The sequence below is a fragment of the Rhamphochromis sp. 'chilingali' genome, assembly GCF_963969265.1.
Source record: "Rhamphochromis sp. 'chilingali' genome assembly, chromosome: 17".
In the NCBI taxonomy this organism is placed as follows: domain Eukaryota; kingdom Metazoa; phylum Chordata; class Actinopteri; order Cichliformes; family Cichlidae; genus Rhamphochromis; species Rhamphochromis sp. 'chilingali'.
In genome coordinates, this window is record NC_137944.1 from 12,063,729 (window position 1) to 12,090,689 (window position 26,961).

The 26,961-nt window shown below is 41.7% G+C and overlaps 2 protein-coding genes across 3 annotated transcripts in view; both read right to left on the reverse strand.

Annotated features, from left to right (window-relative positions):
• Positions 1 to 26,961, reverse strand: part of dlgap3 (discs, large homolog-associated protein 3) — a 180,125-nt gene that overhangs the window by 103,200 nt on the left and 49,964 nt on the right. The window lies entirely within an intron of this gene.
• Positions 20,208 to 25,483, reverse strand: LOC308384756 (uncharacterized protein). 2 transcript variants are annotated; one of them, XM_080863338.1, is made up of 4 exons: positions 25,376 to 25,483; positions 25,222 to 25,284; positions 25,065 to 25,127; positions 20,208 to 24,948 (listed from the first exon to the last, which is right to left on the reverse strand). In XM_080863338.1, exon 4 carries the CDS (start codon positions 24,397 to 24,399, stop codon positions 20,395 to 20,397), a length of 4,005 nt encoding a protein of 1,334 aa, XP_080719464.1. In that variant the 5' UTR covers positions 24,400 to 24,948; positions 25,065 to 25,127; positions 25,222 to 25,284; positions 25,376 to 25,483; the 3' UTR covers positions 20,208 to 20,394. The 2 variants fall into 2 exon arrangements, with proteins under 2 accessions (XP_080719464.1, XP_080719465.1); XM_080863339.1 differs by having other exon boundaries at positions 25,222 to 25,380.

A 26,961-nucleotide genomic window follows, 5' to 3' on the forward strand; every position in this document is an offset into this window, starting at 1 on the left:
TAAAGCTTTGATTTCTCAGGCCCTGTGTGGCAGCCTGGCCTCACAGTAAAACCTAGGATCAGATCTCAAAGGTCCCACTGAAAGGGTGAGTGGAACGAAAGCACTCCTGTGTTTAAGAGGCTCATGCAGCCACGGCTGGATGGCCACAGACACGCACTGAAGTCCAGTGACATACTCATAGTCTCTAATTAGCTACGATACTCTGCTGTAAAGGGCAAAGCTGTCTGCTGGCTTTCGGGTATTACATGCCTCCGATAACCTTCCATTCATCAGCGTTGGGGGGGGGGGAGTGACGAATGGAGTGATTGCATCACACCCACAAACACTGCAGCAGTGAATGGAGCGTTGCGTTTTGCTGTATTTGACTTCGCGAGGCTGTTTTTCTATGCATCTGCGCCTGTGTGTCATATTGTTCACTGGCTGGTCTTACTGTGGCTGTTCACACTGTGTCATCATGTCATATTGCGTGAGTCATCTCTGCGAGGGGATCCAGACACGTCGGACAATTCAGAGCCAAATAAAAAAATCGTACTCTTCGCTTTTCACAAAGCACTTTCATCACACTTTTCACTCTTATAAGCAACCCCCTCCCCCTTCTTTAATTCTGTCCCTTTCAGACAGAGACACCTGACCGAAATCCCACCATTCCCTCTCACCTGCGCTGCACTCAGAGGTGAAATGAGACGATCGATTGATAGCAATTGCGTCTAAAAGGGGCCATTGGTGTGTAAAGAGAGAGAATGGCAGGCGTGTAATGGAGACGGAGAGGGAGTTAGGATGCACATGTAGACGAGGAGGCCAGGGAGAGTCTGAGAAAATTGATTGTGCGGCAGTACGATGGTGAGCGATTTTCAATGAGAAAGAAACAGAGTGAATTGACTTTAGATCAACTTCTGCATAGAGATGATGGACTAATGCTGCCAGATATTACCATACTGTAAATGATTACCATATCAAGCAAGAGTACTACAGAGCAAGACGCAATCAGTCTTCTCTACAGTAGGCTCCGGTCCACACACACAGACACACACAGACACACACACCAGGTATCAGTGGAGCGTATACAGTAGATGAGCTGGATGCTGCGATGGGCTTAAAGCTCAACGAACTGCAAGCTCTCAACTCTTTCTATCTCCTGTCTGAACAGATGGCAACACCGCAAAGCCCCACTCTCATCTATCATTCACCGTTCACTTAGCCAGCCAGTGCATAGGTGTGTCTGTGTTTGTCCACACTGTATTTCTTAGGTGAAGTGATACCGAGTTTACTGGCTGTCAAACGGGTCCTCAAGCTGAAACTCTGCTGCATTTCCTATTTAAAATGCTCCTGTAAGCACTCAGCCTCACCTACAAAACACACATAAGCGCGACCGATAGTTGCAGATCACGTCTTTCTGCAAAGAGCGTTAGTTAAACGTATCGTGGGATGATGGATGCCATGTGTCCACTGTGATTGCCGTGAACACTGCGGCACAGTGTTGTTGATGCTTGTCAAAACTCCTCCAGTATTCTGTCTACTCCCTCTGCCCTTCTGAAGCACTGGAGGAAGGGAAGGGCAGATGTGTAGTTAGTGTCCCTGCTCATCATCGCTCCCTGTCTCTCTCTTTTTCCTTGTAGTCATTTCTGGGAGTTTGGAGCGCCCCGGGCAAAAAACGCTGAAACCATCTGCTCTGCTAAGTCTGCATTTCCACTCCACTTTTGCTTCTCCGTCTCTCTCTCTCTTTGGTATTTTCACCTTTCTTTTCCCTTTCCCTTTCATGAAGCCCTTTGCTACACTAATGCCTAATTGTGCTTTGTCTTAACCACGAATACAAATGGAAATTCAAACATTGTCATCAGAAAAATTAAGCCATATTAACATTTCCTCTAATTAAAATATGTTAGCTGAGTGTTACGTTTCAATTTAATAAATAGCTTTGAAGCTCTGCTGGTTTTAATGAAGGAGATTTTTCACAGGATAAATGTTGTCCCTTTATCATTCATCCCAAACCCTGCCAAACCTTTGTTTTCTTGGCTGTTTGCTTACAGTAGCAAGTAGTGGTGAACTCAAAAGTCTGGCTTGCGTTAAATGATCTCAGTTATCTGAATATCAGTTTCTGAAAGAAATCACGCAAGATGTTGCCAGCTTCTGATGTCACATACCTTCTGTCAGCCTAAAGAGAAAAGCTAGCTAAATGCTCATGCTAACAGTAACAGAGGCCTGTCTGGGTTTTACACCTGCTGTGTTTTTAAACCTTTTTCAAGCAGCCTCTGCTACATGACAGCTTCCTGTTATATTTCCAGACCAACAGCCTCAACCCCCAGTCAAGGTGTTTGGTGCTAAACCTGACAGCTTAGAGCTGCTATCTTAAAATGCATCTATGAGATAGATGTAGCCACTTTGATGTCACCCAGTGGCTTGTAGCTATTTTCACAGCTGCCATTTATTATTTTTTGAGTCAAATATAAGATTATAATTTATAATCTTATTTACTGCTACAGCCCACAGATACAGACACCTGCTAATTAGTGTTCAGTAACAAGCTAATAAAAAATTCAGAATTTCACTCACCAAAACTGGAGCACCAACTTCTTGGATGGGCTGTACTTCACAGCTAGCCATTTCACATGTCACTCCACTGAAAATGCTCCAAAACCAACCAAACATGGCTGAGAGGTCAACAGCAGATAGCTGTTCATGTTGGCACAGTTATGAATTAAAACGGCCATGTTAACGTTAATGTGCAACCAAACCCAAAAAGCTCAATTAATAACAAATTCTCACACTTCCTGCTCTGAAAGATTTTACAGAGAGAAATTAGCTATAGCAGACAAACATATGGTTTGGGGGCCCGAATCAGCCCGTTCCACTGCTTGGCTTTGGAACAGGAGCGCATACATTTTAGACTAAAAAAATGACACAACGTACCTGTTTTATCCATCTTTTTTATATATTACATTAAGATATTGCCAGTATTAATGTTGCAGTTCTTACACTGTTTGGCTCTAGAGGTGATAGTTGTGATTTACTGCTATATAAATTAAACTGAATATGAAGTGTATTGGTCCACTTAGGATCAAAGTGGAGTCTACATGGCCAACAATATAAAATGTGTTGACATAGAGCCCAAATAAGCCATTTTTGTGTCAGGCTGTAAATATGTCATTGGCCATTGTAACATTTGGGTCTCTGAAGACTGTCATGCCTTTTGCATTTTCCATTAACCCTTTATCACCCGAGCATCATACCTGCTACTTTGGCTGTAAAACAATTCTCATCCTTCAGAAACCATTTTAATTTTCTGTCTAGCCCAAAATGGTAGAGGAGTTAAAGTAAAGAGACACGCATATGGTCAAATCTAGGCAGAGCTAATTTTTCTCTGTGCGTTCGGAGGGCAGTGCCATGTGAATGTGTTGAATATGAATGCTTTGTGCTACTGTGATATCCCCATAAAGCTCATCTATTCTTCTCCGAAACCACTTGAACCACTTCTTTTTCTCAAGAACAAACAGTAACTGAGATATGATCATTTAAAGAGTGCTTGTACTCTGCAGTTATGATGGGTAATTCCAGATAATGTAATGTAATGAATGTAAATAGATAATGAAATCTGTTTACGTTGGCTTAGCCTTTTTTTTTTTTACAGTAAATGCTAGTTGCCCGCAGTATAGGCGTGTTAATGGGAAAAAATCTCTCTTAATCAAACCTTTTGGCTGCTTTGGGCAAACAGCTGTAGCTTCTAGGCTATTGCAAATCTAGATTTATGAATGCAGATTTTAAGACAAAGTGAGCACTATGTATCTCTATAACAGAAAACCAATGAAGCACATTGTTTGATTCATTGCAACAGGGGAACTGCTCTCCAGTAAACTCTTTTCCAAACTGGATTAAGTCAAACAACCCTGCGTCTGTCCCATTTAACCAGTCTATTCATTAGCTAATTACAATAAATGGCCACTTAGCCAAATCAATTCGAAAAAGACTGCTGCTCCACCAAAGTCCAGCTCTCTCCCCATGGATCACTTTATTGTGGAGCAGGAGCCTGACAGAGCAGCTGCCTGGACCCAGACTTCTCCCTATGTGACGATTCGGGGTATGTCTTCTTTTGATTCCTGGAGAACTTTGTTTTGATTTTTTTAAATGTAAATTTATTAATTCAGAGATCTAAGGCTTGGATATTACTGTGTGGGTGACTCACTCTCACTCACACACATAAACAGCAATAATATATTCATCAAAAAATATTGCATGGTGCTGTAGGAACAGTATCACAGGCTTCTGTCAGCAAACAAACTGCAGTACTCTGACAATGCTTCAATTCATGCCACTGCATGACCCAGAAGCGCAAATATGCGCGTTTCAACTACACCAAGGTTGCAGTACAAAACATTCAATTCAAACATATGTTTTAAAATAGAGATGCCGAACAAAAGCAGCATGCCTGGTTTCTGTGTTAGAATTACCTGTACCAGAAAAAATAAACAGTGAACAATGAGACAAAGCAATTCTCTGTACAGATGAAATCCTTTTTTCATAATATTCACCAGCGTCAACAGGAAGTTACTCACACTCCCCATTGTATTGTATGTTAGACAAATATGAAGTACATTAAATAGAATTATTTCAGATCGGATGCCATTGGTCATTGTACATTTAATGCAAAATTTTTCAGAAAAAAAAGATGGCAAACCCTCAAGATCAAGATGATGATGTTGATACATAATGTGGGAGGTAATTGTCACAGTATCTTTTTATGGTAAATGGTAAATGGCCTGTATTTGTATAGCGCTTTACTAGTCCCTAAGGACCCCAAAGCGCTTTACACATCCAGTCATCCACCCATTCACACACACATTCACACACTGGTGATGGCAAGCTACATTGTAGCCACAGCCACCCTGGGGCGCACTGACAGAGGCGAGGTAGTTGTTGGCTGCATTTTTTTAAGTGTATGTTTGAAGTATGCAAACTAATAGTCAGATACATGATTTAACACCCAAGAGTAAAACATGAAAACAGTGAGAATTTCAGATATAGTATATAACCTTTAAAAGAGCCTAATTTTCACTAGAGTGAAACATCGAGATATGCTTTGCTGTAACTAGGTAAATGTCATTAATCTATTTAACAAACGAAGAAAATCAATGTAGCTGTAGTCAGTTGGACTTACTCAGAGTTACTCAGTGAAAGGCTGATGCACCAAATGTTGCCTCTATGAGGCAACAAACACTCCCAGCAGGTAGACAGGCAGTCAGAAGCTGCCTTGGCTACCCTCGAGATATCACCGCTGAACCATTTTCCCCAGATAGCAGCAGATCAAGAGCAGTTTTATAGATAAGAATATATTAATTGTTATGTCTATCCAATGACAGACTCGAGCAAGCCATGTACAGTGGTGGGTAAGAGCTTTAATGTTCGTGTCTTGATGCATGCTTAATAATCCAGGTATGTAAATCCCAAAAGGTTGATTCTGTTCATCTGGATGTAGCGTTTTCAGTGGAATAAACGTTTTGTCACTCATCCAAGTAACTTCTTTAGTCTGGGGAAACCTGCAGTCAGCTCACTCTTATAAAGAGAGACTGAGACTGAAGAAGTCACTTGGATGAGTGACAAAGTGTTTCTCAGACTGAAAACGCTACGTCCTGATGAACAGAATCAACCTTTTGGGATTAAAGGTTCGTAATAAATCTCAGTGTTCCATCAAAGCCAGAATCTGGTATATAAAAGAGTTGAGACGACACATGGATATAAATAATCATCATTCAGCACAGACATTAAGGTGGAAACAAGGCTTGATTCTAAAGTAAAAACAAAGTCTCAACTGAAGTTTTCTCATGACTTGCTAGATGTGAGGTGTAAAATAAATAAATATTAGTTCCTAAGCAGATTTTGATTATGCCTTTGAGAGCTCCAGTGGTTTAGTTTTGTCGGTATTCAAAACAAGTCTTCAGTTACACAGGCATTGTATGGTATTAAAAGCTGATTATAGCTGATAGAGAACAGAGTTACGTGTAGGTACAGAGCAGTATGTCACCATAAAATATGCATAAAAATGAAAGTTTGCTGTAATGGTATTATGATCGAGATTGTTTTATGTAAAAACAAAGTACTTTATAGTGGTCCTAGAAATAATCCCTGGGGGACTCCTTTTCTGTTTTTTGGACCATCCTGCTGCACTAACAAGCCTTTGCTTTAAAAATTGATGATCCACTATGTCAAATTCCTTGGCTAGAGTAAAAAGAATGGCAATACAGTTTTGTTTGATGTCTACTGAATCGATAAAAGTAGCTGTTCTGTATTTTTTCCTGACAAAAAGTCAATTAAAATCGTAAATACAAACAGGGAGCTCTTTCGGTTGTTCAATAACAAGGGTTTCTATGATGTTAACAAGAGTAGATAATTTGGAGGGGGGCCTTTTAACAGAGGATGAGGAAAAACACATTTCCATATGGTTGTAATTTCATTGGTATCGAGAGAAAGATTAAAAAGATAAGTAACTGGAGAAGCAGTACTATCATCTGGTAGTTTTAAAAAGAGAGACTCCAAATCATCAGAGCCTGCTGAATTTCTAGTATCTAAAGGTATGAGGGATTTGTGCACCTCTGATCTCATATCAGCTATGCGATCAATTCTTTCCCAATCAAAGTGGAACAGGTTGTGAACAAAGCCTTGTTCAGAGTAATGTTTCATGTCTTGCTCGAAGATGAGCTGTGGTTTAGTTTTGAGAATTCTGTTTTTTCTGAATGTTGCAACAAGACAGCGGCCACTAATATAATTTGAAAAAACTGAAACAGTGTTAAATTATGAAAGGCTTGTGATAGTTTGTGAATGATTAAAGATCAGGTTTGGTTAGACTGACAACATTATTTATTGATGTACAGAATTCAATTTGAGGTATTTGGCGGTTAGACCCTGATGGCCCAGCACATCAGAACAGAATCCGAGTGGTAATAGGGATTAGGGCAGGACCCCCTGGAGTCTAGACACTGGAGGTGGAGATTAAGATGGAGGCTTAAATGGAGCCTTAGTGATGAGATGCAGTGATGGGGAGGAGGTGGGCTGCAGGAAGGCAACTGCAAGGAAGAATGACAAATGCACAGGAAGATTTAAAGTACGCAGAATGAAGTCTGATTTTCCCGAAGAAGACCAGCAGAAAGCTGATTGGACTACACCTGTGATGTCACAGTCAGCTTGACAGTGTGGGAAAGTGGAAGTGATGTAAAGCTTAGATTGTGTTGTGTAAGATGGCGCCGGTGTGCATGGCTCGCCGTCCACGGTTGTCGGATCCACTTTTGCTCTGCGTGTTTCTACTGTTTTTGTCACTTTTATTGAACAACGCTGACTCTCTATTGACCTACGATCGTGAAGCTCTGTTAAATATTCGACTTGCCACAGAGAATTTGGGAAGGACTAACGCTGATGGACAGGACTTTTTTCCACCTCCGCTACCATCTGGAGTACCGCATCACCTGGATTACACCCCTACCACATCTCATAAGAGGAAGCGCTTTAAACGTCGGGGAAAACGCAGCGGGCTACTCGTGAAACTGAAATCATATTTGGCTCTTTCATCTGGCAGTAACAGATTAGTTTCCGAATGCACTCTGACTGAATTCAGACCTCTGCACTGGCGTTTTGTCTCCTGTCGCTTCCTGGAACCTACTGGCACCTGGCTGGTACCTGTTGTCGGCTTGGCTGAAGAGATCCAGCATCCCCGCCTTCTCTTACCTCATCTTCGCTGCGGTGGAGCGAATCCGCGGAATCTTCGGCAACTGAAACAGGTTCCCTGGATGGCTGTCACCGGTCTGACGGACCCTACCAGGTTTGCCCTTGTTAACGCTAGGTCGCTAGCAAATAAAACGTTCATTTTGAAGGATTTCTTCACCTCTCATAATCTGGATTTCCTCTGTGTGACAGAAACCTGGCTAAGTGACGGTGAGTTAAGCTCTTTCTCAGAACTATTACCGCCAAATTGTTCGTATTTTAACTCACCAAGGACTACGGGCCGAGGTGGAGGAGTGGCCACAGTTTATAAATCTACTTTTCACTGTCGCCAGCTGTCACCTGTCACTTTCTCCAGTTTTGAACTGAATATGTTTGAGCTTGGTAGCAGTCATCCTGTTCTTTGTGCGGTGATCTACCGTCCACCAAAATATAATAGGAACTTTGTTAATGACTTCTCTGAGTTCTTGGCTGAAATAATGCCAAAGTATGACAAGGTTTTAATCTTGGGTGATATGAATATTCATGTGTGTTGTCCTACTAAACCATTGGCAAAGGACTTTTTAAACCTACTTGATGCTTTTAATGTTTTGCAGTCTGTCACTGGTCCCACTCATAAATATGGACACACTCTGGATCTGGTTTTGTCTTATGGTTTACCTGTTTATAATCTTCAAATTTATGATGTCGTCTTTTCTGATCATATGCCTGTATTGTTTGAAACTTCTCTTCCTTGTAATATCACTACCTGTGGCCCTCCTACTGCTTCTCGCATGTTTAAACCATCAAGTGCCGTCCAGTTCTCTACCGCCTTTAATAAGGCCTTAAATGTTGACTCAGAGCTCTCAGTCTGTGCCGACACTGAGGTGCTGACTGCAAAATTCTTATCTACTTGTCAAATCATTCTGGATACTGATGCTCCTCTGAAGGTCAGGCGGCCTAAATTGAAGTCTGAGCCGTGGCTGAACGACATCACTCGGGCTGCTCGAAGAGAGTGCAGAAAAGCAGAACGCAAATGGGAAAAAGACAAGCTACAAGTGTCTTATGATATCTTAAGAGATAGCTGGCATAGATATCAGAAAATTGTCAAGAACCAGAAATCCGCCTATTTTGCAGGTGTTATTAATGACAACTGCCATAAGCCCCGTGTCTTATTTAGTATTTTAAGCTCTGTTCTTAACCCTCCCCAATCCTACTGTATAGAAGCTTCTGCTGAAACTTGTGAAGCTTTTTTAAAATTCTTTGTGGAGAAGATTTTATCTATTAGAGCACATATTTTACTCCCTTCTTATGACCCTTCTGTTATTTTTACGCCTTTAGCAATTTTTAGCCATTTTGAACCTGTGTCTCTATTTAAACTGGGTAAAATTGTCACCCAAATCAAGTCTGGCTCTCCCAGTGATGTTCTTCCCCCTCGCTTTTTTAAAGAAGTTTGGGGCACTATTGGACCTTATATTCAAAGGCTTATAAACAGCAGCCTGACTTTAGGCCATGTACCTGCAATTTTTAAACAGGCAGTGGTCCAGCCTCTGCTGAAACGCCCTGGCTTGGATGCCTCTTTGTTGAGTAATTTCAGACCTATTTCAAAGCTGCCTTTTGTTTCTAAAATTTTAGAAAAAGAAGTGTGCTCACAGCTGCAGACTTTTTTAGAGAGTCAAAACATTTTTGAGGTATTTCAATCTGGTTTTAAAGCACTTCACAGCACAGAGACTGCACTTTTGAGAGTTTTTAATGATATCTTATTAACTGCTGACTCTGGGAAGTCTGTCTTACTTGTGCTTTTGGATCTCACAGCAGCTTTTGATACAGTAGATCACAATATTTTGATTTATCGTCTAGCACATCATGTTGGAATTAGAGGCACTGCCTTGGAGTGGTTTAAATCATACCTCTCTGATAGAAGTTTTTCAGTCTCACTTGGTAAATTTCATTCATCTTCCGCCCCCCTCCCATGTGGTGTACCTCAAGGATCCATCCTTGGGCCCCTTCTTTTTAGTATTTATTTACTTCCCCTTGGCCATATTATTAAAAAACATAAAGTCTCATTTCATTTTTATGCAGATGATTGTCAAATTTATCTACTGATGAAACACAATGACCTTAACCCCCTCAGGCCTATTTTAGAATGTCTTAAGGATATCAGAGCATGGTTGGCTCTGAATTTTTTAAATTTTAACGAAAAGAAGACTGAAGTCATTATATTTGGGCCGAATGGACCTGGTGTCCCTCCATCTGACTTGGGTCCTCTTACATCGTGTGTCAAATCAATTGTCACCAACCTTGGAGTAAAATTTGACACAGCTCTTAAAATGGACAAACAAGTAAATACAGTGGTGAGAAAAAGCTTTTTTCAGTTGAGGCAGCTCTCTAAAGTAAAACCTTTTATTTCTTTTTGTGACTTGGAGAGAGTTTTGCACGCATTTGTGACCACTCGCCTTGATTACTGTAATGGACTTTATATTGGTATTGATCAGGCTTCACTATCACGCTTGCAAATGGTCCAGAATGCTGCTGCTCGCCTGTTGACAGGGACACGCAAACGTGAGCACATTACCCCTGTTCTTGCCTCCTTATACTGGTTGCCTGTCCATTTTAGAATTCATTTTAAAATTTTATTGCTTGCTTTTAAAGTTTTAAATGGCCTGGCTCCGTCTTACCTGTCAGACCTTTTACACCAATACACTCCACAAAGGTCTCTCAGATCATCTGACCAGTCACTCCTTGTTGTCCCCATGTCGAGACTTAAACACCGAGGAGACCGAGCTTTCGCTGTTGTGGCCCCCAAACTATGGAACAAACTGCCCCTCCATATTAGGCTGGCCCCAACACTTGAAATGTTTAAATCACTTTTAAAAACACACTTTTTTTCAAAGGCCTTCTAGGAGTGTTATCAGAGCCAGTTTGTAGTCAGTTTTTAGTCAGCTGTTGGTCATTCTTAATCTTTTTACTTTGTTAATTTTATTCATTGTATATCTTATTGTTTATTCTACTCATGTTGATTTATTTTTATCTTCTTTTTCAATTATATATTTGTTTTGTTTATTGATTTCATTGTATGCTTAAAGTATGGGTTTAACTGCTATCTCTGTTTTATTATTGGAAAGCACTTTGGTCAACTTTGTTGTTTTTAAATGTGCTATATAAATAAAGTTGGATTGGATTGGATTGGATTAGATTAGCTGCCAGCACCTGGGAAGCAGACTGATGAGTGACTGCAGATCTTCCTTATTGAACTGATGCATAAGCTTCATTATACCCATCAATACTAAATATCTTTATTTGTTAAAGATGTGTTCAGTGACACTTCAGATAAATTAATAAGTGGCATGTACCAAATCACGTAGCACACCTATGTTAGCACATAAACAACACATACAAGTAACTAAAGCCTGATCTAGATTTAGAATCAGGAGCAGTGGAATTGGAATCTGGATTGGGTTTAACACTACATTACTAGAAGTAAGAAGTAACACTTCTATTTTTCTAGAGCATTACTTTATTAAAAGAAAAAAGATTCAGGTTATTATGAAATATTTTGATATTATTTCTCTATAATAATTAACATATTCAGGAGTTTTTTTGTTTTCATCTGCTTGTGTTTTCACATTGAAAAGCTAATGTCTGAGGTTAGGTTGTGAGTCCAAGATCACAACTTCACAACTTTGAGGAAAGTGAATGTGAGGGACACAACTGTGATATGAGTCTGTCTCACACCTCCTCCATCTACTGGCATTAACAGGTTGGAAATGTCTCTGTGGTCTTTCTCCCTCAGCCACCCATGACCCCCCCTTTTTTTTTACTTCCTAATTTTTCTATTTACTCTATCTATAAGCATAGATATGGCAAATCTTCATGAGATGGATAATGATTACAGATGGTTAGCTTCTATGCCACATAGGTTTGTCAGAGGATATTTTGCTAATTCAGTGTGATCTACTGGTGGGATGGGGATGTCACTAAGATCAGTCTTAACCAACTAGTCACAGCTCATTGCTTGAATTTCCTTTAAGCATAATGTAAACGAACAGGGAAAATCTTTTCAGAAGTTTTCTTTTAATTCAAATACCACGCTAAACATTTAACAGAATATGTGACTGTTTTTGCACATATGCTCGATAATCCGTGATGTAATACTGAAATGAGCATGTCAAACCACTCGAATCTGAAGCAAAAGGTCACACAAAGCATTAGAAATGCATCATGGGTTTTTGCGATCCTCTGTAAATGCTCTGCAAATGGCAACAGAGACAAAATATGTCAAATGATAAGCAATTTCCACCGTTGCTACATCGCTCATCTCTGTCCAGATAGAGCACAATCTGTTTTCCCAACTGAGCAAACAGGCCAAATCAGTGCATGTAAAACACACATGTGCCCAGAAATGTCCACACACATTGAGCCGGATAAACAAAAACATAGCCATCAACACACATGCATGAGTAGTAATACGATGGCACCTGTCCAAGATGGCGGCCAACCAAACCGGTTTGAGAACCGGTTTGACCGGTTTCGTGCGTGTGCGCATGCGCGTTCAGTAATTCGATGGCACTAGTCCAAGATGGCGGCCAGCCAAACCGATTTGACCAGTTTCGTGTGTGTGTGCGCATGCGTGTTCAGGTGTTCTTACCCTCTGGGCGGGAACGACTCCTCCTAGTGGGATGTGCTAGGTTGTATGGGTATAAAAGCGATCCTTTCACATTCTAAGAGCATCACCGCCACGGTCTGAGGAGCACCGACACATCGCGCTAAGGATCCCCGACGCATCGACCTAGAGCACCGACACATTGCGCTAAGGACCCCCGACGCATCGACCTAGAGCACCGACACATTGCGCTAAGGATCCCCGACGCATCGACCTAGAGCACCGACACATTGCGCTAAGGATACCCGACGCATCGACCTAGAGCACCGACACATCGCGCTCGCTAAGGATCCCCGACGCATCGACCTATGGAGCTCGGAATGACACCCAGCCAGGACATCGCCCATGCCATAGGCACTCTAGGTATGTCTTCAGGAGTATGCAGTCGGGGTCCTCAACGTAAAAAGCAACGCTGTGGAAATGACGCAGATGGAACTGTATTCAAGTTAGAATATCGAGGCGTCGAAGGGTATGTGTATGCCATTAAATATACCGAAGGGACAGTTGTGCTTAGTGTAGATTGTGGTGAGGGATTGTTTTGGGGGGAAGCCCAAGTCATGTCTACTAAAAACTGGAAGCTCTTCCGCACCGTAGTGTGTGCGGACCTGGACAATGTGGGTTTCCCAGAGCTGCTGTATGTTTCCCAGTGGAACAGTGCATCAGGCCCTGAGCTTTACAGGGTTGAGGCTGATCGTTTCAATCGCAACCCCGACGACTTTATTTTTCTCAGTGTATGTGATGACAGGGATAGTCTTATTGCTTCCAGAGGGCTTGAAAACTGGAGGTTAAATCCATACCCTCTAAACCTCGAAGAGCGCACAAGATGGTTTAAGGACTTGTTTTTTATACAGTGGTGCGACTGGAGAGGTTTGTCGCGTCTGTTTAGCCAGATTGATGACGCGATCAAGAGGGACAGACTCAACACTGCGTACGAGAGTATTAGAAAGCGCCTTGTTTTTGACGATCTGGCGAGTTGTCCGAAGACTGGTTTGCCTGGTACCCTGTGTAAACCTAAAATCATAAGACCTTCCGACAGCTAAACAATAAACTGGTAGGTTTAATGTGCGGGTGTGTGGGGTTGAGTGTGTATCTATGTGACAAATTAAGAGCTTGTGGTTTTCATTTTACAGAGAATGACACGCCCTCGTGGGACCTGTTGGAGTCACCATCAACAGAGCTGCTAATCCCGACCCTCCAGACTCCACCACCCTCACCACAATGCTCGCAGGACCCCCTCATATCAGACCTGTGGGATGAAACTGTAATCGACATCAAACTCGCAACTCTCCACCTGTTAATGTTGGCTTTGAATGAGTTTATACAAGAGACATGTTACGGATGCCAAACAGGCCACCCCAGTCAGGTGCAACACAGCTGCTTGCAGGAATTGTCTGAGTATTTCTTCGACACCTACTATGATGATGTGATGATAAGGCTCCAGACTGACCGATTCATCCCTGCCATCCGGCTGTTTGTACGCTCATCCACTGCAGATGGGTCTGGAACACAAATCCGCAGAGTTGCAGAACACATCATGTGTGAACTGAGATCAGAGCGATATATAGTATGCGCCATTAATGACAACATTGGGCACCTGCTAGATGCAAGTACTTGTGCCCGTCGTGTTAAACCAGCCATGCTCCGCATGATTGGAAACTACTGGGCTGGGTTACATCTGGTTTAATGTGGGGTGTCCAAGTATCCATTGTCTGTGATTGTGTCTTTGTGAAAATTAAATAAAAAGACTTGTTAACATCAACATCATAGTCATTTGTGGTTTGTAAATCATGGAAAGCACATTGCATAAAATATATCACGATCCAGCCCATCCTGCGGGGTTAGCCAGTTTAAATAAGCTACGTATAGCGGCAGGGGAGGCATCAGGTGTAACACCTCCACTATCTCAGGTCAAACATTATTTAGAACAAGACGACACCTACACACTCCATAAACCTGCGAGGATCCATTTCCCCAGAAATAGAGTATTGGTGACAGGGGTCGACAAACAGTTTCAAGCCGATCTGGTTGACATGTGTGAATATGTGACAGATAATGATAATGTGAGATATCTGCTAACATGTATAGATGTATTCTCAAAATACGCATGGGTTAGATGCCTAACAAACAAGACAGGGTCTGTTGTATCAGCTGCTTTTGAAGATATACTTAGTGAGGGTAGGATCCCTGTGAAACTACAAACAGATGAAGGCAAAGAGTTTTATAATGCAACCTTTAAACAGCTAATGAAGCGATATAATATCAAGCATTTCTCAACAGCTAGCGAGGTTAAATGCAGTATTGTCGAGAGATTCAATCGTAGCTTCAAGGGTAGAATGTGGAAGTACTTAACATCAGCCAACTCCCGGAGATATGTAGATATCATACCAGATCTCACACAAGCATATAACAATGCTTATCACAGATCTATCCATATGGCTCCGGCAGAGGTGAATAAGGATAATGAGAAGTCGGTCTTCAACGCGCTGTACAAAACGAGGCCTCAGAGGGAACTGCGCTTTAAATTTAATATCGGTGACACTGTACGAATATCAAAACTGAGAGGAAAGTTTCGAAAAGGATACGAGCAGACCTACACCGATGAGATTTTCACAGTCAAGGAACGTATAGGGAGACAGCCCCCAGTGTACAGACTAGTGGATCTAGCAGGAGAGGTATTGAAAGGGTCATTTTATGAGCCTGAGATACAACGTGTGGTTGTTGATGAAAACAAAACATTTAAAATTGAAAACATATTGGCTAGAAAAAAAGTGGGTCGGAAAAAGCAGGTGCTAGTGAAATGGCTAGGATGGCCCAACAGCTTTAATTCGTGGATTCCAGAAAAAGACATCGTTGAGGCGTAATTAACTCAGATGACGCAGCTCTACACACATTCATTCAACACTGAGCATAGACTGAGAAAGCATGAATAAAAAGAACAACAATGCAGGCTTCTATGTAAGCCTCTTCTCGAATGCTTCATCACATGTTTACCCGGGTAATAAGATATCTAATTTTAGAACAAAGCTAGCAAAACCTATTGTTTTGGATCAGCCATATGAGGTCGCTGTTATAGAGATACAGTACCCACGCATATGGCGGACTTTTCCACAATCAGATTCGGAAGTGGAAATTCATGACCCCGTCAAAGACGGAACCATAGCCGTAACCATGATCGAACTGTCTGTGGGCCATTATGCATCTGTGGAACAGATAATAAAAGAATTTAATTTTAAATGTCAACAGCACCAAGCCACTGGAGACATTAAAATGCAGTACAACGCCGTTAGTAACCATGCCTGTGTTATGGGGCCTAGGGGGACTATTCTCACATTTAGAGGGAGACTGGCGGAAATCCTAGGATTCAAAACAGGAGAACCGTTTGCACTTCATTATAAAAACACATATGCCCCGCACCCCGCAGACATATACGGGGGAAAATATAACATCTTTATTTATGCAGATATCGTTGATTACCAGCTTGTGGGTGACGCCCACGCGAGGCTATTAAGAGCTATAAATATTACAGACGATGACCGCCGGTTGCCTATTCTACAATTTGACAGCCCACACTACACACCTGTGTCAAAGACATTAATCGACGACATAGAAATTGATTTGAAAGACGATCGAAATCAACACATACCCTTTTTATACGGCAAAGTGTTTGTCAAGTTACACTTCCGACCGATAACACAGCATTTTTGAAAAAAAAGGATGGCCGTCTACAACTCTGATGACTCAAAATATGTAAAATACTACTTATCACAGGCTGGTGGAGAGCTTGGAGGGTATGTTGGGACCAGTACACAATATGGGACAGGTCTGGGTGGGTTGTTCCGTAGCTTGTTTAGATTTGCAGTACCGCTGTTTAAAAAAGGAGTCAGCATAGTCAAACCACACCTAAAAACAGCCGCATCGGGCATAGTGTCTGATGTCATAACCAACATAACCAGACCCTCAACCACTAAGCAGGACGGTAACGGCTTGTATGTGTATACGCCCAAACCATCTAAGACCCCACCCCCAGGGCAGCCGTTGTCTAAAAAGCGTAAAACCACAAAACCTAGCAGGAGAGCCACCAAACGGACACCGTCACGCAGAGTGAAGAGACCCAGAACCACTCGTTCAAAAACTGCAGCGCTTGACATATTCTAAATGGCACTGTTACACAGTCATTCTGGAGAATGTGTAAAAACAGAGCTCGATCTTTTTACTGTCCCATACACACAGACTAGCATTGAGAAAAGTACATTTATTGAAATCCCACCTGTATCTGCAATCACTGATGGAGGGCCGATCGAGTTTTACATCTCATCGTCGGGTGAAGATTACCTGGATCTAAATGACTCATATATCTACACACGGGTGAGAATCACAAACGCTGATGGCTCAAACCTGGCTAGGGACGCTAATGTAGGATTTATTAATTATCCTGGATGCAGCATATTTAGTCAAGTCGATATTAATTTGGGAGACCGGCTCATTAGTCAATCATCCAATACATATCCATACAGAGGTGTGATAGAATGTCTTATCAATTATAATAAGGACACTTTAGACACACAGTTCAGCACCGGGTTATTCTGTAAGGATACAGCATCACACATGAATGACACATCTATAGAAGGAGAGAACCAGGGTCTGATGACCAGAGGTGGCTACACAGCAAATAGTAGTATTGTTGAATTGATTGCACCAGTACATGCAGACCTGTTTTTTCAAGAAAAACTGTTACTTAATGGAATCGACCTGTCGCTGAAATTTGTGCGCTCTAAAGACGAATTTGCTCTCATGACAGCGGATGCCAATGCATACAGAGTTAAAATTGTCACAGCCAGTCTCTTTGTCAAGAAAGTTAGTGTATCACCTAGCGTCAGACTTGCACACAGCAAGGCATTGCACCATGCAAACGCAAAATACACGGTAGACAGAGTATCTTTAAAGACCTTCTCCATACCTGCAGGGGCTAGAATATCAACAAATGACAATTTATTTATGGGTAGGATACCTAAATTTGTCATCATTGCATTCATAGACAATGAAGCATACACAGGCTCCTACCAGCGTAATCCATTTCATTTTGAAAACTGCGATATAGAATTTATGTCTTTATATGCTGATAGTCAGGCTTATCCTGCTAAACCATTCCAGCCAAATTTCCAGAGAAAACACTATATCAGAGAATTTTACCAGCTGATACAAACCACAGGAAGACATTTAAAGGACAGATCGTTGGCCATAACACGTGACGACTTTGGTAACGGCTACACTTTATTCTGTTTCAATCTGGAAGCTGACGAAGGACATTCAGGGAATGTGTCGTTAATTAAAACAGGGAACGTGAGATTGGAAACCCGTTTCAGAAATCCACTACCCCGTACAGTGAACCTCTTGTGTTATTCTGTATTTGATTCAGTCATTGAAATATCTAACATGAGACAGGTGCTCTTGGACTACTATTGAGACAAAAACGGTCATGAACACTATAGAACTATCAGCCGTGGTCGGCGGCATTATCAATAAAAACACACATTTCCTAGGCGTGTTAGCCTATGATCAACTAACCACTGAACGGCTTCAAAGACTCCCTGCTATGTGTATTGTAAACACCCACCCTTCTACGATGCCAGGGGAACATTGGCTTGCTGTTTATATTTCGAGAGACAGACGCGGTTATTTTTTTGATAGTTTTGGTCACTCGTTAGACAGTTTTCCCCCAGCAATAAAGATGTTTCTTCTAAAAAACTGCTCCGCTGTTTTATATTCAGGAAAACAAGTGCAGAACGACTTCTCCATCACATGCGGTCAACATTGTGTATTTTTTTTATATCATATGCAAAATGGTGTATCTTATGCCCGCCTGCTTAACATGTATGGGTCTGATTTAATTTGTAATGATGCTATGGTGTGTCGATTTGTCAACAACATACAACCTGTTGCTGTATGCAGTGCTTATGTGTGTGTGCAATGTGGATACTGATATGTACTAATGAGAATAATAATAAAAACAACATGAGAGCATGATTTAATCGAGTCAATGGTATTTATTATCAAATCTCGTATATATAGATTCATAACATACTTTGTTTAAACATAAAAGAAATCAAACATTAACCAGTAATAAAAGACATAAAATATTTAACAGTAATAAAAGAAAATAAAACAAAACAATTTAGCAGCAATAAGTGAAAAAAAAAAAACATAACAGTAGAAAAACACCAAACAGCAAATATTTTTAGCAGAAAAACAATTTCTGCAATAAGAAAAAAAAAACCTGAATTCAAAAATCCAACCACTCTACAGGACCCCCCTTTAATTTGTTTTTTTTATTCTTTATTTTTTTTAGTGTACTATGTCGCAGCGGTCCACCGGGGGTGTTCTTTTTTGGTGTGTGATCGGTTTTATACAAGGCGACGGTCTTACGTATGCCTGTGTTAGATATGGCTGATAACGGTATGTTTAAATCTGAGAAAGCTTTTAAAAACTCTGTCCAACCGATAGGTCTCAAACCCTCAGAAGGTGTGTGTGTGGTTGTGACGGCTTTAATTAGATCATAAATGTGTGAACCAGGGATGGTTTGTTTATCAACAACAATTTCGCCTTTGTCATTGTAAGAGATCAAGTGTGGCGAACGGTTCACCGCTGATAGAATAAGTTCTGCATTCCTCCTACTCCTTTTAGGTATGTGTGTTAAAACATTCTCCGCAACAAGATCCCGCACCCCGGCATCACCATGAACAGGCAATGTGTCCGCCGACTGGGGTTGCACATCCCTGTTAAATTGTTCAGGTAATGATAAAGACAGTACATTCTTTTCACGGGCACCTTGTCTCACAAGGGTGAGGTATCTTTGGAGAATATCGCTGTATTTTTTAGCCTTCTCATACACATCTATGTCAGAATCTTGTAACACTTGTAACATCTCCTTATCCAACTCGTTCTGAGACTGTTGTCTGATGGTGCCTGTTTGCTGCTGCTGCTGCTGTTGCTTTATTAAGTCCAACTGGTGTTGGGGTACCAAAAACATCTTTTGCACATGTTCCATTTTCACCTGTTTGCTATCAGACTGGTTATGAAAGGGATTGCAGCCCCTAATAACGGCAGTAAAAACCCTCCAGATTGGTTGATTGTCTTTCTCTTTTTCAAAGATTTTATTTTTTTGTCTGCAATCAGTCTGATTATTGTTTTTTTCTTTTTTAGCTGTTTGTACTGCTGATTGGTCAGTGGAATGTTACCATGCAATACATTAAAGGCTATCTCACACAATGCATTGATAAAATCTAAGTTTGAATTACTAATAATAACTCTGCGTAGAGTAGGAGGAGCCCTGTATATCATCTCCAACAGAGACAGATTCCTCCGCATGCGTGATGACATCCTCTCACCTCTTTGCTGATTTTTGTTTTGGAATGTAAACAACCGGACGGTCTGACAGTAAATTTGTTCTGAGTCTTAAATAGTCCGGGGTCTTAGCTTTATAGTCTATTAAAAGATACCCGTATGTTGTCGATGTGGCATCATTAAACGCTTCTATAAAATATTTAGTATTACCCGGAAACATTTGCCTGGCTAAAAGCATAACCTGATATTTATCTCTCGGATTTTTAAACAATATTAGGTAATTAGTGTTCAAGGAAATGGTTCTACTGGATTTTCCCTGAATAAACAAATTCTGAACTAGATATATACAACTCAAATTCCTATGATGCACATACTTTGTGAACACATTTTGTACTTCTAAATTGTTAGCTGCATCGTTCATCACATCGTCTATAATTAACAAATTGTTCTTTTCTGCAGGCAGAAGGGCGTCATCAGCAAGAGATTCGGGTATACCGTTAACAAAGTTTATGTTTCTTATCTTAAGAAGCTGGTCATATAGTGTCTGCCAGCATGAGTATATATACACAATGTTATCAATGCTGCATGATATAATCCTGGAAGAGTTTTCAATTATGTTTTTAACAAAAAAAGTCTTGCCACAGTTACTGGGACCGCTGACCACCATGCTGAACGGATGCTGCAACCGGGCGTCAAACCCCTGTTCTAATTTAAAATCCATAAGGAAGGGTTGTGAAGTCTGGGAGCACACGGCGCTTATTGTAAACAACTTTAACTTTTTTCACAATGGTTTCATTCTTCAAATGAAGCTTCTTTTTATCGCGTCTGATGCTATCAGACACGGCAACTAGGTGTGCGTCTGATGTCTGATTGGCTACAAACTTGCGGACTAAACCTTTCAAGGAGTCGTGGGTGACAACTTTCGAGTTTAATGCATTCAGTGTGACGCCTTTACATTTGACCTGGGTCTTGCCCAGCGATGTGTGATACGCATAACATTTTGGCCCACCGGAAACAAATTCCGCTATGTAATCCTCCACACCATCCTCTCCACAATCTAATTCACTTGTGAGATCCCCCAGAAACGGTCCTAGAGGAGGCATCCACTCGCCAGGGCGTGCCGTGAAAATGACACTGTCCGTGTCACAATACAGCACGCGCTGCTGCAAGTTGTCTAGCAAATCATACAGCATGAGTCTGGCGTGTGCAGTGGTCATGGCCCCGACAAAGACATTAACGTCCTTCACACGGGAAGCTCTACCATCAGCGTGGCGCCACTGCACCATTGCGACGTCGTCAGAGATGAAACAAAACTGACGCACGTCGTACTGGTCGCTAAACATTAGCTGGCTAAATCTGGAAGGGTCTGTAATGAGCTCAGATGATGCCATGTTTGACCTCATGCTGAAACGACCCCATAACGAGTTTAACAACAGCTTGTTACAGTTACGAACAGCTTTATTTACACAAATCTTGGATGGGTCTAGCATTATTCCCTCCTTCTCATAATACTCGTCTATGTACTTCTGCTGTTCGTCAGGTGTGTTCACATGTTCAGGATACCCCGAGGCCTCCTGTTTGAGTTTTAGGAAGGCTTTCACATAGTCTTTAAACAATGTGTCGGTCTTATTGGGGAAATGCCACACCTCATCAACAGCAAGAACCCTGTATCCCTTCTCAACAGCTTTTTCAAGCTCAAATGAGACCCATGTGCCTTTCAACACCCGCTCACTGTCACTGTGCCCGCATGCAGTATGCTGGTTCTGGTCTTCAGCACACATGCTGCAGAGTGGAAACATCAGTTTTCCATGGCATCTGTAGGGTAGGACGGGGTGAAAAAGACCCTTAGGTGGGAGCACTGTGCATTTAACAAAGCCGAAATAATTTTCTAGCTTGTCAAAGTTGGTGTAAATGACTTGAGGGTGTCCTACAGGATAGTCTTTTTTAGACTGCACTGTGGGATAGAGACTGGTGAAGTCGTAGTAAAATATTTTTTCATCACAAGCAGTCTTGTGGTACAGCTTTAGAGCATTTGTGCGACCGCCAAAAAGGGCGTCTCGGGGATTCAGGCGTTCTGGCTTTCTGTACGTATGCATGAAAGCCACAACTGCAGGGTCTGTCTGCTTCAAGGCAGCCCATTCACACTCCCACATCACTATTACGCTCACACTGTGTTGTGATCTCAGTGCATCAACTTTGTCACAAAACATGCGATGCAGCAGTCCATAGGATGCTTTGCTGACAGGATTAACTTCACTCTCGGGGTAGCATTTAACACAACCGTGGTGAAAACATCCTGCAAATTCATAAGCTGTATTACTTGTGGGGTCAAAACCGTCCACAAAATACGGTCCAACCCTCTGTTCGCCTCCTCTGAGAGCATGTTTTACCACTTTGTTGGTGGTGTGGGACACATATTGAAGCCATTCAATAGAGACGTTAGAAAACGTCTTGTTCTGCTCAACGTATGCCCCTTCATACGTGAGAGCGAGCGCGTCTCTAGGCAGAAACAGCGTTTTATACACACCCATACTAAATGCAGCCAGGGTGGTATACATGAATGGATCAACTTGAGTACAACCCAGTAGCGTGTCACGATAAATGATGCATGCTTTACGCAGGACATCAACATCGTTAACACAGTAACGCCTGAGTTCAGCCTGAAAATCAAAGGGATTCTGTGAGGCAACCTGGTACCATTCCATGAATCGCACCTTATCGCTTTCAGACATGTGCTCATAGCCGTAGAAGGAGGGGTCTGGGTACGGGCCCACATAACGCTCATTATCCCTCGTATTAAACCTGTGTGGGAAATGGCCCTTCTGCAGGTCTTGAAAACCTAAAGCAGAGGGTATTTTGGCAAGGCCCATGGGCAAAAAGCTGAACGAATCAATCCACCGCTGGTCATAGTCCCTGTCATGCATTAAAATCACACGGCTGCCGCTCATTATGACACTAGGTGTTATGCTCTGTCTGACAAAGTACTCGAGGAGTATGTAGTTATCAAAGCCAGATGCATTATGTGCTATGAAAGTGTACCCACGAAACCTTGGGCGTCTGTAATGCTGCACAAACGCCTCCACACACTTTAATGTATTAAATGTGAACTTATAGCCCTTCAGATCAGACGCACACACAAAGTTAGCCTCGTGTTTACCGTTGTGGTACCGCGTCTCAAAATCATATAAAATGTATTTATCGTTAGGCTTCTGTTTTTCAACAGGCTGTATGAAACACTGATGGTCGGAGTCTCCTGCTAATTTAGGTTCGCGGCAGTGCTCGCATCTAGGCTGCGCACATTTGTGTGGCAATTTCTTGGATTCTCTATATGTGGTGCCACAGTGCATGCAATGTTTCATATTATCACAGGGGATCATGTTGTGTTTTAATTCAGGTAATTTGTGTTGTTGGTAACAGTGTTGTGATTTGCAGATGCGGTTACAGTCGCTGCATTTCACTGTGGGTCCCCTGTGATGTTGACAGAGTGTGTAACATGTGTTACATCTATGTTTACAGCTGTGCTGTAATGGTGTATTATATATACTGTAACAGAAATTACACACATAGGATCCCCCCAAAAAAGCGGTCGGGTTTAAAATCAGGTGGTAATGTTGATTATGGAGATACATCATCAACGTGTTAGGGTTTGGCTCTTCATGTGTGTAAAAACATTCCAGGCGTTTACGCCCTTCTGTGTGGTAATAGATTACAATCTTAATGTTGAAGTGCTTCTCAAATTTACCGACATCAGAGAATGATACTTGCTGTGTGTCGCATAGACCTACTTCAGCATGCATCTGTTTAGCTGTAGCAAGTTTTTCATGCTCAGAGGATGATGAGTTTAATGAATGTGCTATGCATAGGGAGAAGCACAAATTGTTGTTTGTGTTGTTTGGTGTGTATAAATGTCTGCCTTTCTTTGAGAGAATCTCATCATAAGGTATGTGCGCCAGTCTTAAGCGAGACCCGCCACTACTGTTCTGAGCTACCGTGACAATAAACTCTAATTCATCATCACCGATAGATTCATCATTACTCTGCATAACTTGTGCAATTTGATCGAGAAACAGCTCCGGATCATACCGATCATCAGCGTTTAAAACAGCCTGAACATCTGAAGCCAGCGAGGGGCCACGCAGGACCACGTTTAGAACACTGCCCTGTTGGGATCCCGCCACAGCTCTGTCTATCACATTGGCTAAGCACTCGCGCACTCGCGCCGGCACTTGTTCTGGATGATCGAGACTTATACCCCTAAAATCAAGGCGTTCACGCAATTCGCGAGCATTAAAATTAGGTATCTCTCTAATGTGTGACTGAGAGCGGCTGCCGGACCCAGACTGCACAACGGGCTCAATAACAACTGCAGTAGCTGCAGCAGAGGTGACCCGGCTAGATTGTGCATCAGACGCAAAATCACCAGCAGCACAAGCTATATGGTTAGCATCAGTAACAGCAACGGCCCGAGCAACACCAGCTGTACTATCACTATTATTAGCAACAATACCCCCATCAGCAATAGCAGACGTAGGAACAGTCTGACAAGGATGTGTATCGGATGAGGCTGATGCAGGCACCCTATTAAGTCTAGCTATAATATCGTCTAATTTTTTATCTGTTTCTTCAGCCCACTGCATAAAAGTCTCTAAGTCAAAACATCTAACAGGAGTGGAGGTTCCGTTATTATGTTTAAATAATTTATTTGGAGGGTCCATGGTCTGGATTTTAAAAGTCAGGGACTTGAAATTTTGCTGCAGATGTTGTCTAATGTACTACACACTTTGTTTATGAGTTTGGTAAACTGTTGCCTTTGTACCTGTGCTTCTTGGTGGTATTGATTGAGTCTAGCTTCAATCAAACATAATTTATCAGCTATTGAAGCTATATGACTTTGTTCAGCAGGCTGAGCGTCTGGAAGCTTTATGTAAGCATCATACGCCGCTGATATTTGAGAGTCTGTTATGCCGTCTTCTTCGAAATCTATGTGTGAATCAACGCTATTTCTGACACATTCTGGGGTGGTGGGTATATGAACTAGATCAAAATCTGACATGCTGTACTCAAAAACATCAGAGAAATCGCGAGGTAGCCACTCACTCGGGGGTGTTGCAGGTTCGCTGATGAAGATCGGTTCTGACTCTCCACTGTTGCACAAAGCTCCAGGTTTTTGTTGTTCTGGGAGGTCGATACTGCTTAAACATTCCAAAAACGTCTGGAATCGTATGGTGTCCTGATCATTATGAGGAGGGGTGCTGTTCTGCAGTCTGTGAAGATAGATAGACATGTGTTAAAACATATTATACATGTACCCATTTCAAACTGAATAAGCGTGTCTCCCTCTCTATCTCTTTTTATCTAATTTATATATGCCTATGCTTACCTTGTAGTGTGCGTTATTCGGGATGGTCCTGCTTCTCCACACACCCGGTTCTCTGGCGTGGCTCTGTAGGTGTAAAACGGTCAGTTTAGAACATTTGTAATTGTTTAAACCCCTTTAAAAAAAAAATACACAACTATACATCCCGTTGTATACACACCTGATGTAAGGTAGGGCTCTGTGGTAGCGGTGTCTGAATGTTTTCCTGCTCAGTTTGTTAACCCTGGAACAAACAAAAACGTTATTACATAATTTAAAACAATCGCTAGTTTAAAACATACATACGTTTAAAAATCCAGTAATGCTGTACACACCTTGTGCCTGTTAGAGAACTAGTTCCACCTGTAAAAGCGCCCGTTTCTAAAGAAAAGGGTCCTGGGCCGTTCTCCCGAACTCCTAAAAATTAAGCTTTTGTTTTAGGAAAAAAAGATAGTTTGAATATCCTATAATATGTTAACATAACACTTTTTAAAAATCCAATAATAGGTTTTGTTTTACTTACCGTTTACGATGTCCATGTTATAAAGAACGATGTTAGTGTTGATGATCGCAAAGAAAATGGTGTGCTCTGCAGCGAATCTTGAGGCGTAAATGGCTCAGGGTATCGGGCTCTGAGCGTGTTTTTTATATAGGGTGGGTGTTTCCAAAAAGAAAGGTATGTCTCCAATCAATTTAAATGAGGCCCTACAGGGCTTTTGTCTTCTCAAGGAATTACAAAGGAGCCGATACTTCAGACAATAGGCGGGGTCGCCACCCGACTGGTACCAACTGCCCCATTTACCTTGTCGAGGAATTACAAAAAGAGCCAATACTGGCCACTTTAAACAATAGGTTGGGCCCTTGTTCGCATGGTACTCTCAACAACTAAGTGATACCCGCGGTGGGCTTTTACAATCCTGAACAAATTCAAACAATTAGCCAGCTGTTGAAAAGTTGGAGCGGGTCTGGGCGACTGGTTTTAGAAGTATCACTGTAGCGTTTATTTTCTAAAGGGCTGAATGTTATTTGCGACTATCTGTTGTGTTAAAAACTACTCTGAAACCATGAAACCACTTACAGAAGAAATGGCCCGTTTGATCCGTTTTTAAATAAAATAATCGCATCAACCCTGGAAAGAAACCCCAGTAGATGTGTAAAAACTAGTTAAATTAAAACTAGGGGTTTGATTAAATGAAACGCTTGTGAACATGCTGACATCACCCATTCAGAAGAAATTCCCATTTGTGCCGTTTATAAAATAAAATGCATGCCTCACCGCAAGCTGAGACATTGTCAGATTTAGAAAATTAGTGTGATTAAAACACTATTACCAACACTTTTGACTAGAGCACACCCTCTTTGTTAAGGCGCACTGTGAACCAAAACAGCTTCCACTCCGCCTAGAATGAAACAAGATGTCTCCAATCAATTTAAATGAGACCCTACAGGGCTTTTGTCTTCTCAAGGAATTACAAAGGAGCCGATACTTCAGACAATAGGCGGGGTCGCCACCCGACTGGTACCAACTGCCCCATTTACCTTGTCGAGGAATTACAAAAAGAGCCAATACTGGCCACTTTAAACAATAGGTTGGGCCCTTGTTCGCATGGTACTCTCAACAACTAAGTGATACCCGCGGTGGGCTTTTACAATCCTGAACAAATTCAAACAATTAGCCAGCTGTTGAAAAGTTGGAGCGGGTCTGGGCGACTGGTTTTAGAAGTATCACTGTAGCGTTTATTTTCTAAAGGGCTGATGAAAAGAGCGATACTGGCTGCTTATAGCATTTATTTTCTAAAGGACTGAATGCTATTTGTAACATTTACTGTGTTAAAAACTAGCTGGCTGGCTTTGTCTCACTCTTAGTTCAACATTCCGAAATCCCGATTTTTAAATAAAATGATCGCATCAACCCTGGAAA

What these genes read in the sequence shown, in the direction of transcription:
- LOC308384756 (XM_080863338.1), bottom strand. Translation starts at nt 24,399, where the DNA reads ATGGACCCTCCAAATAAATTATTTAAACATAATAACGGAACCTCCACT.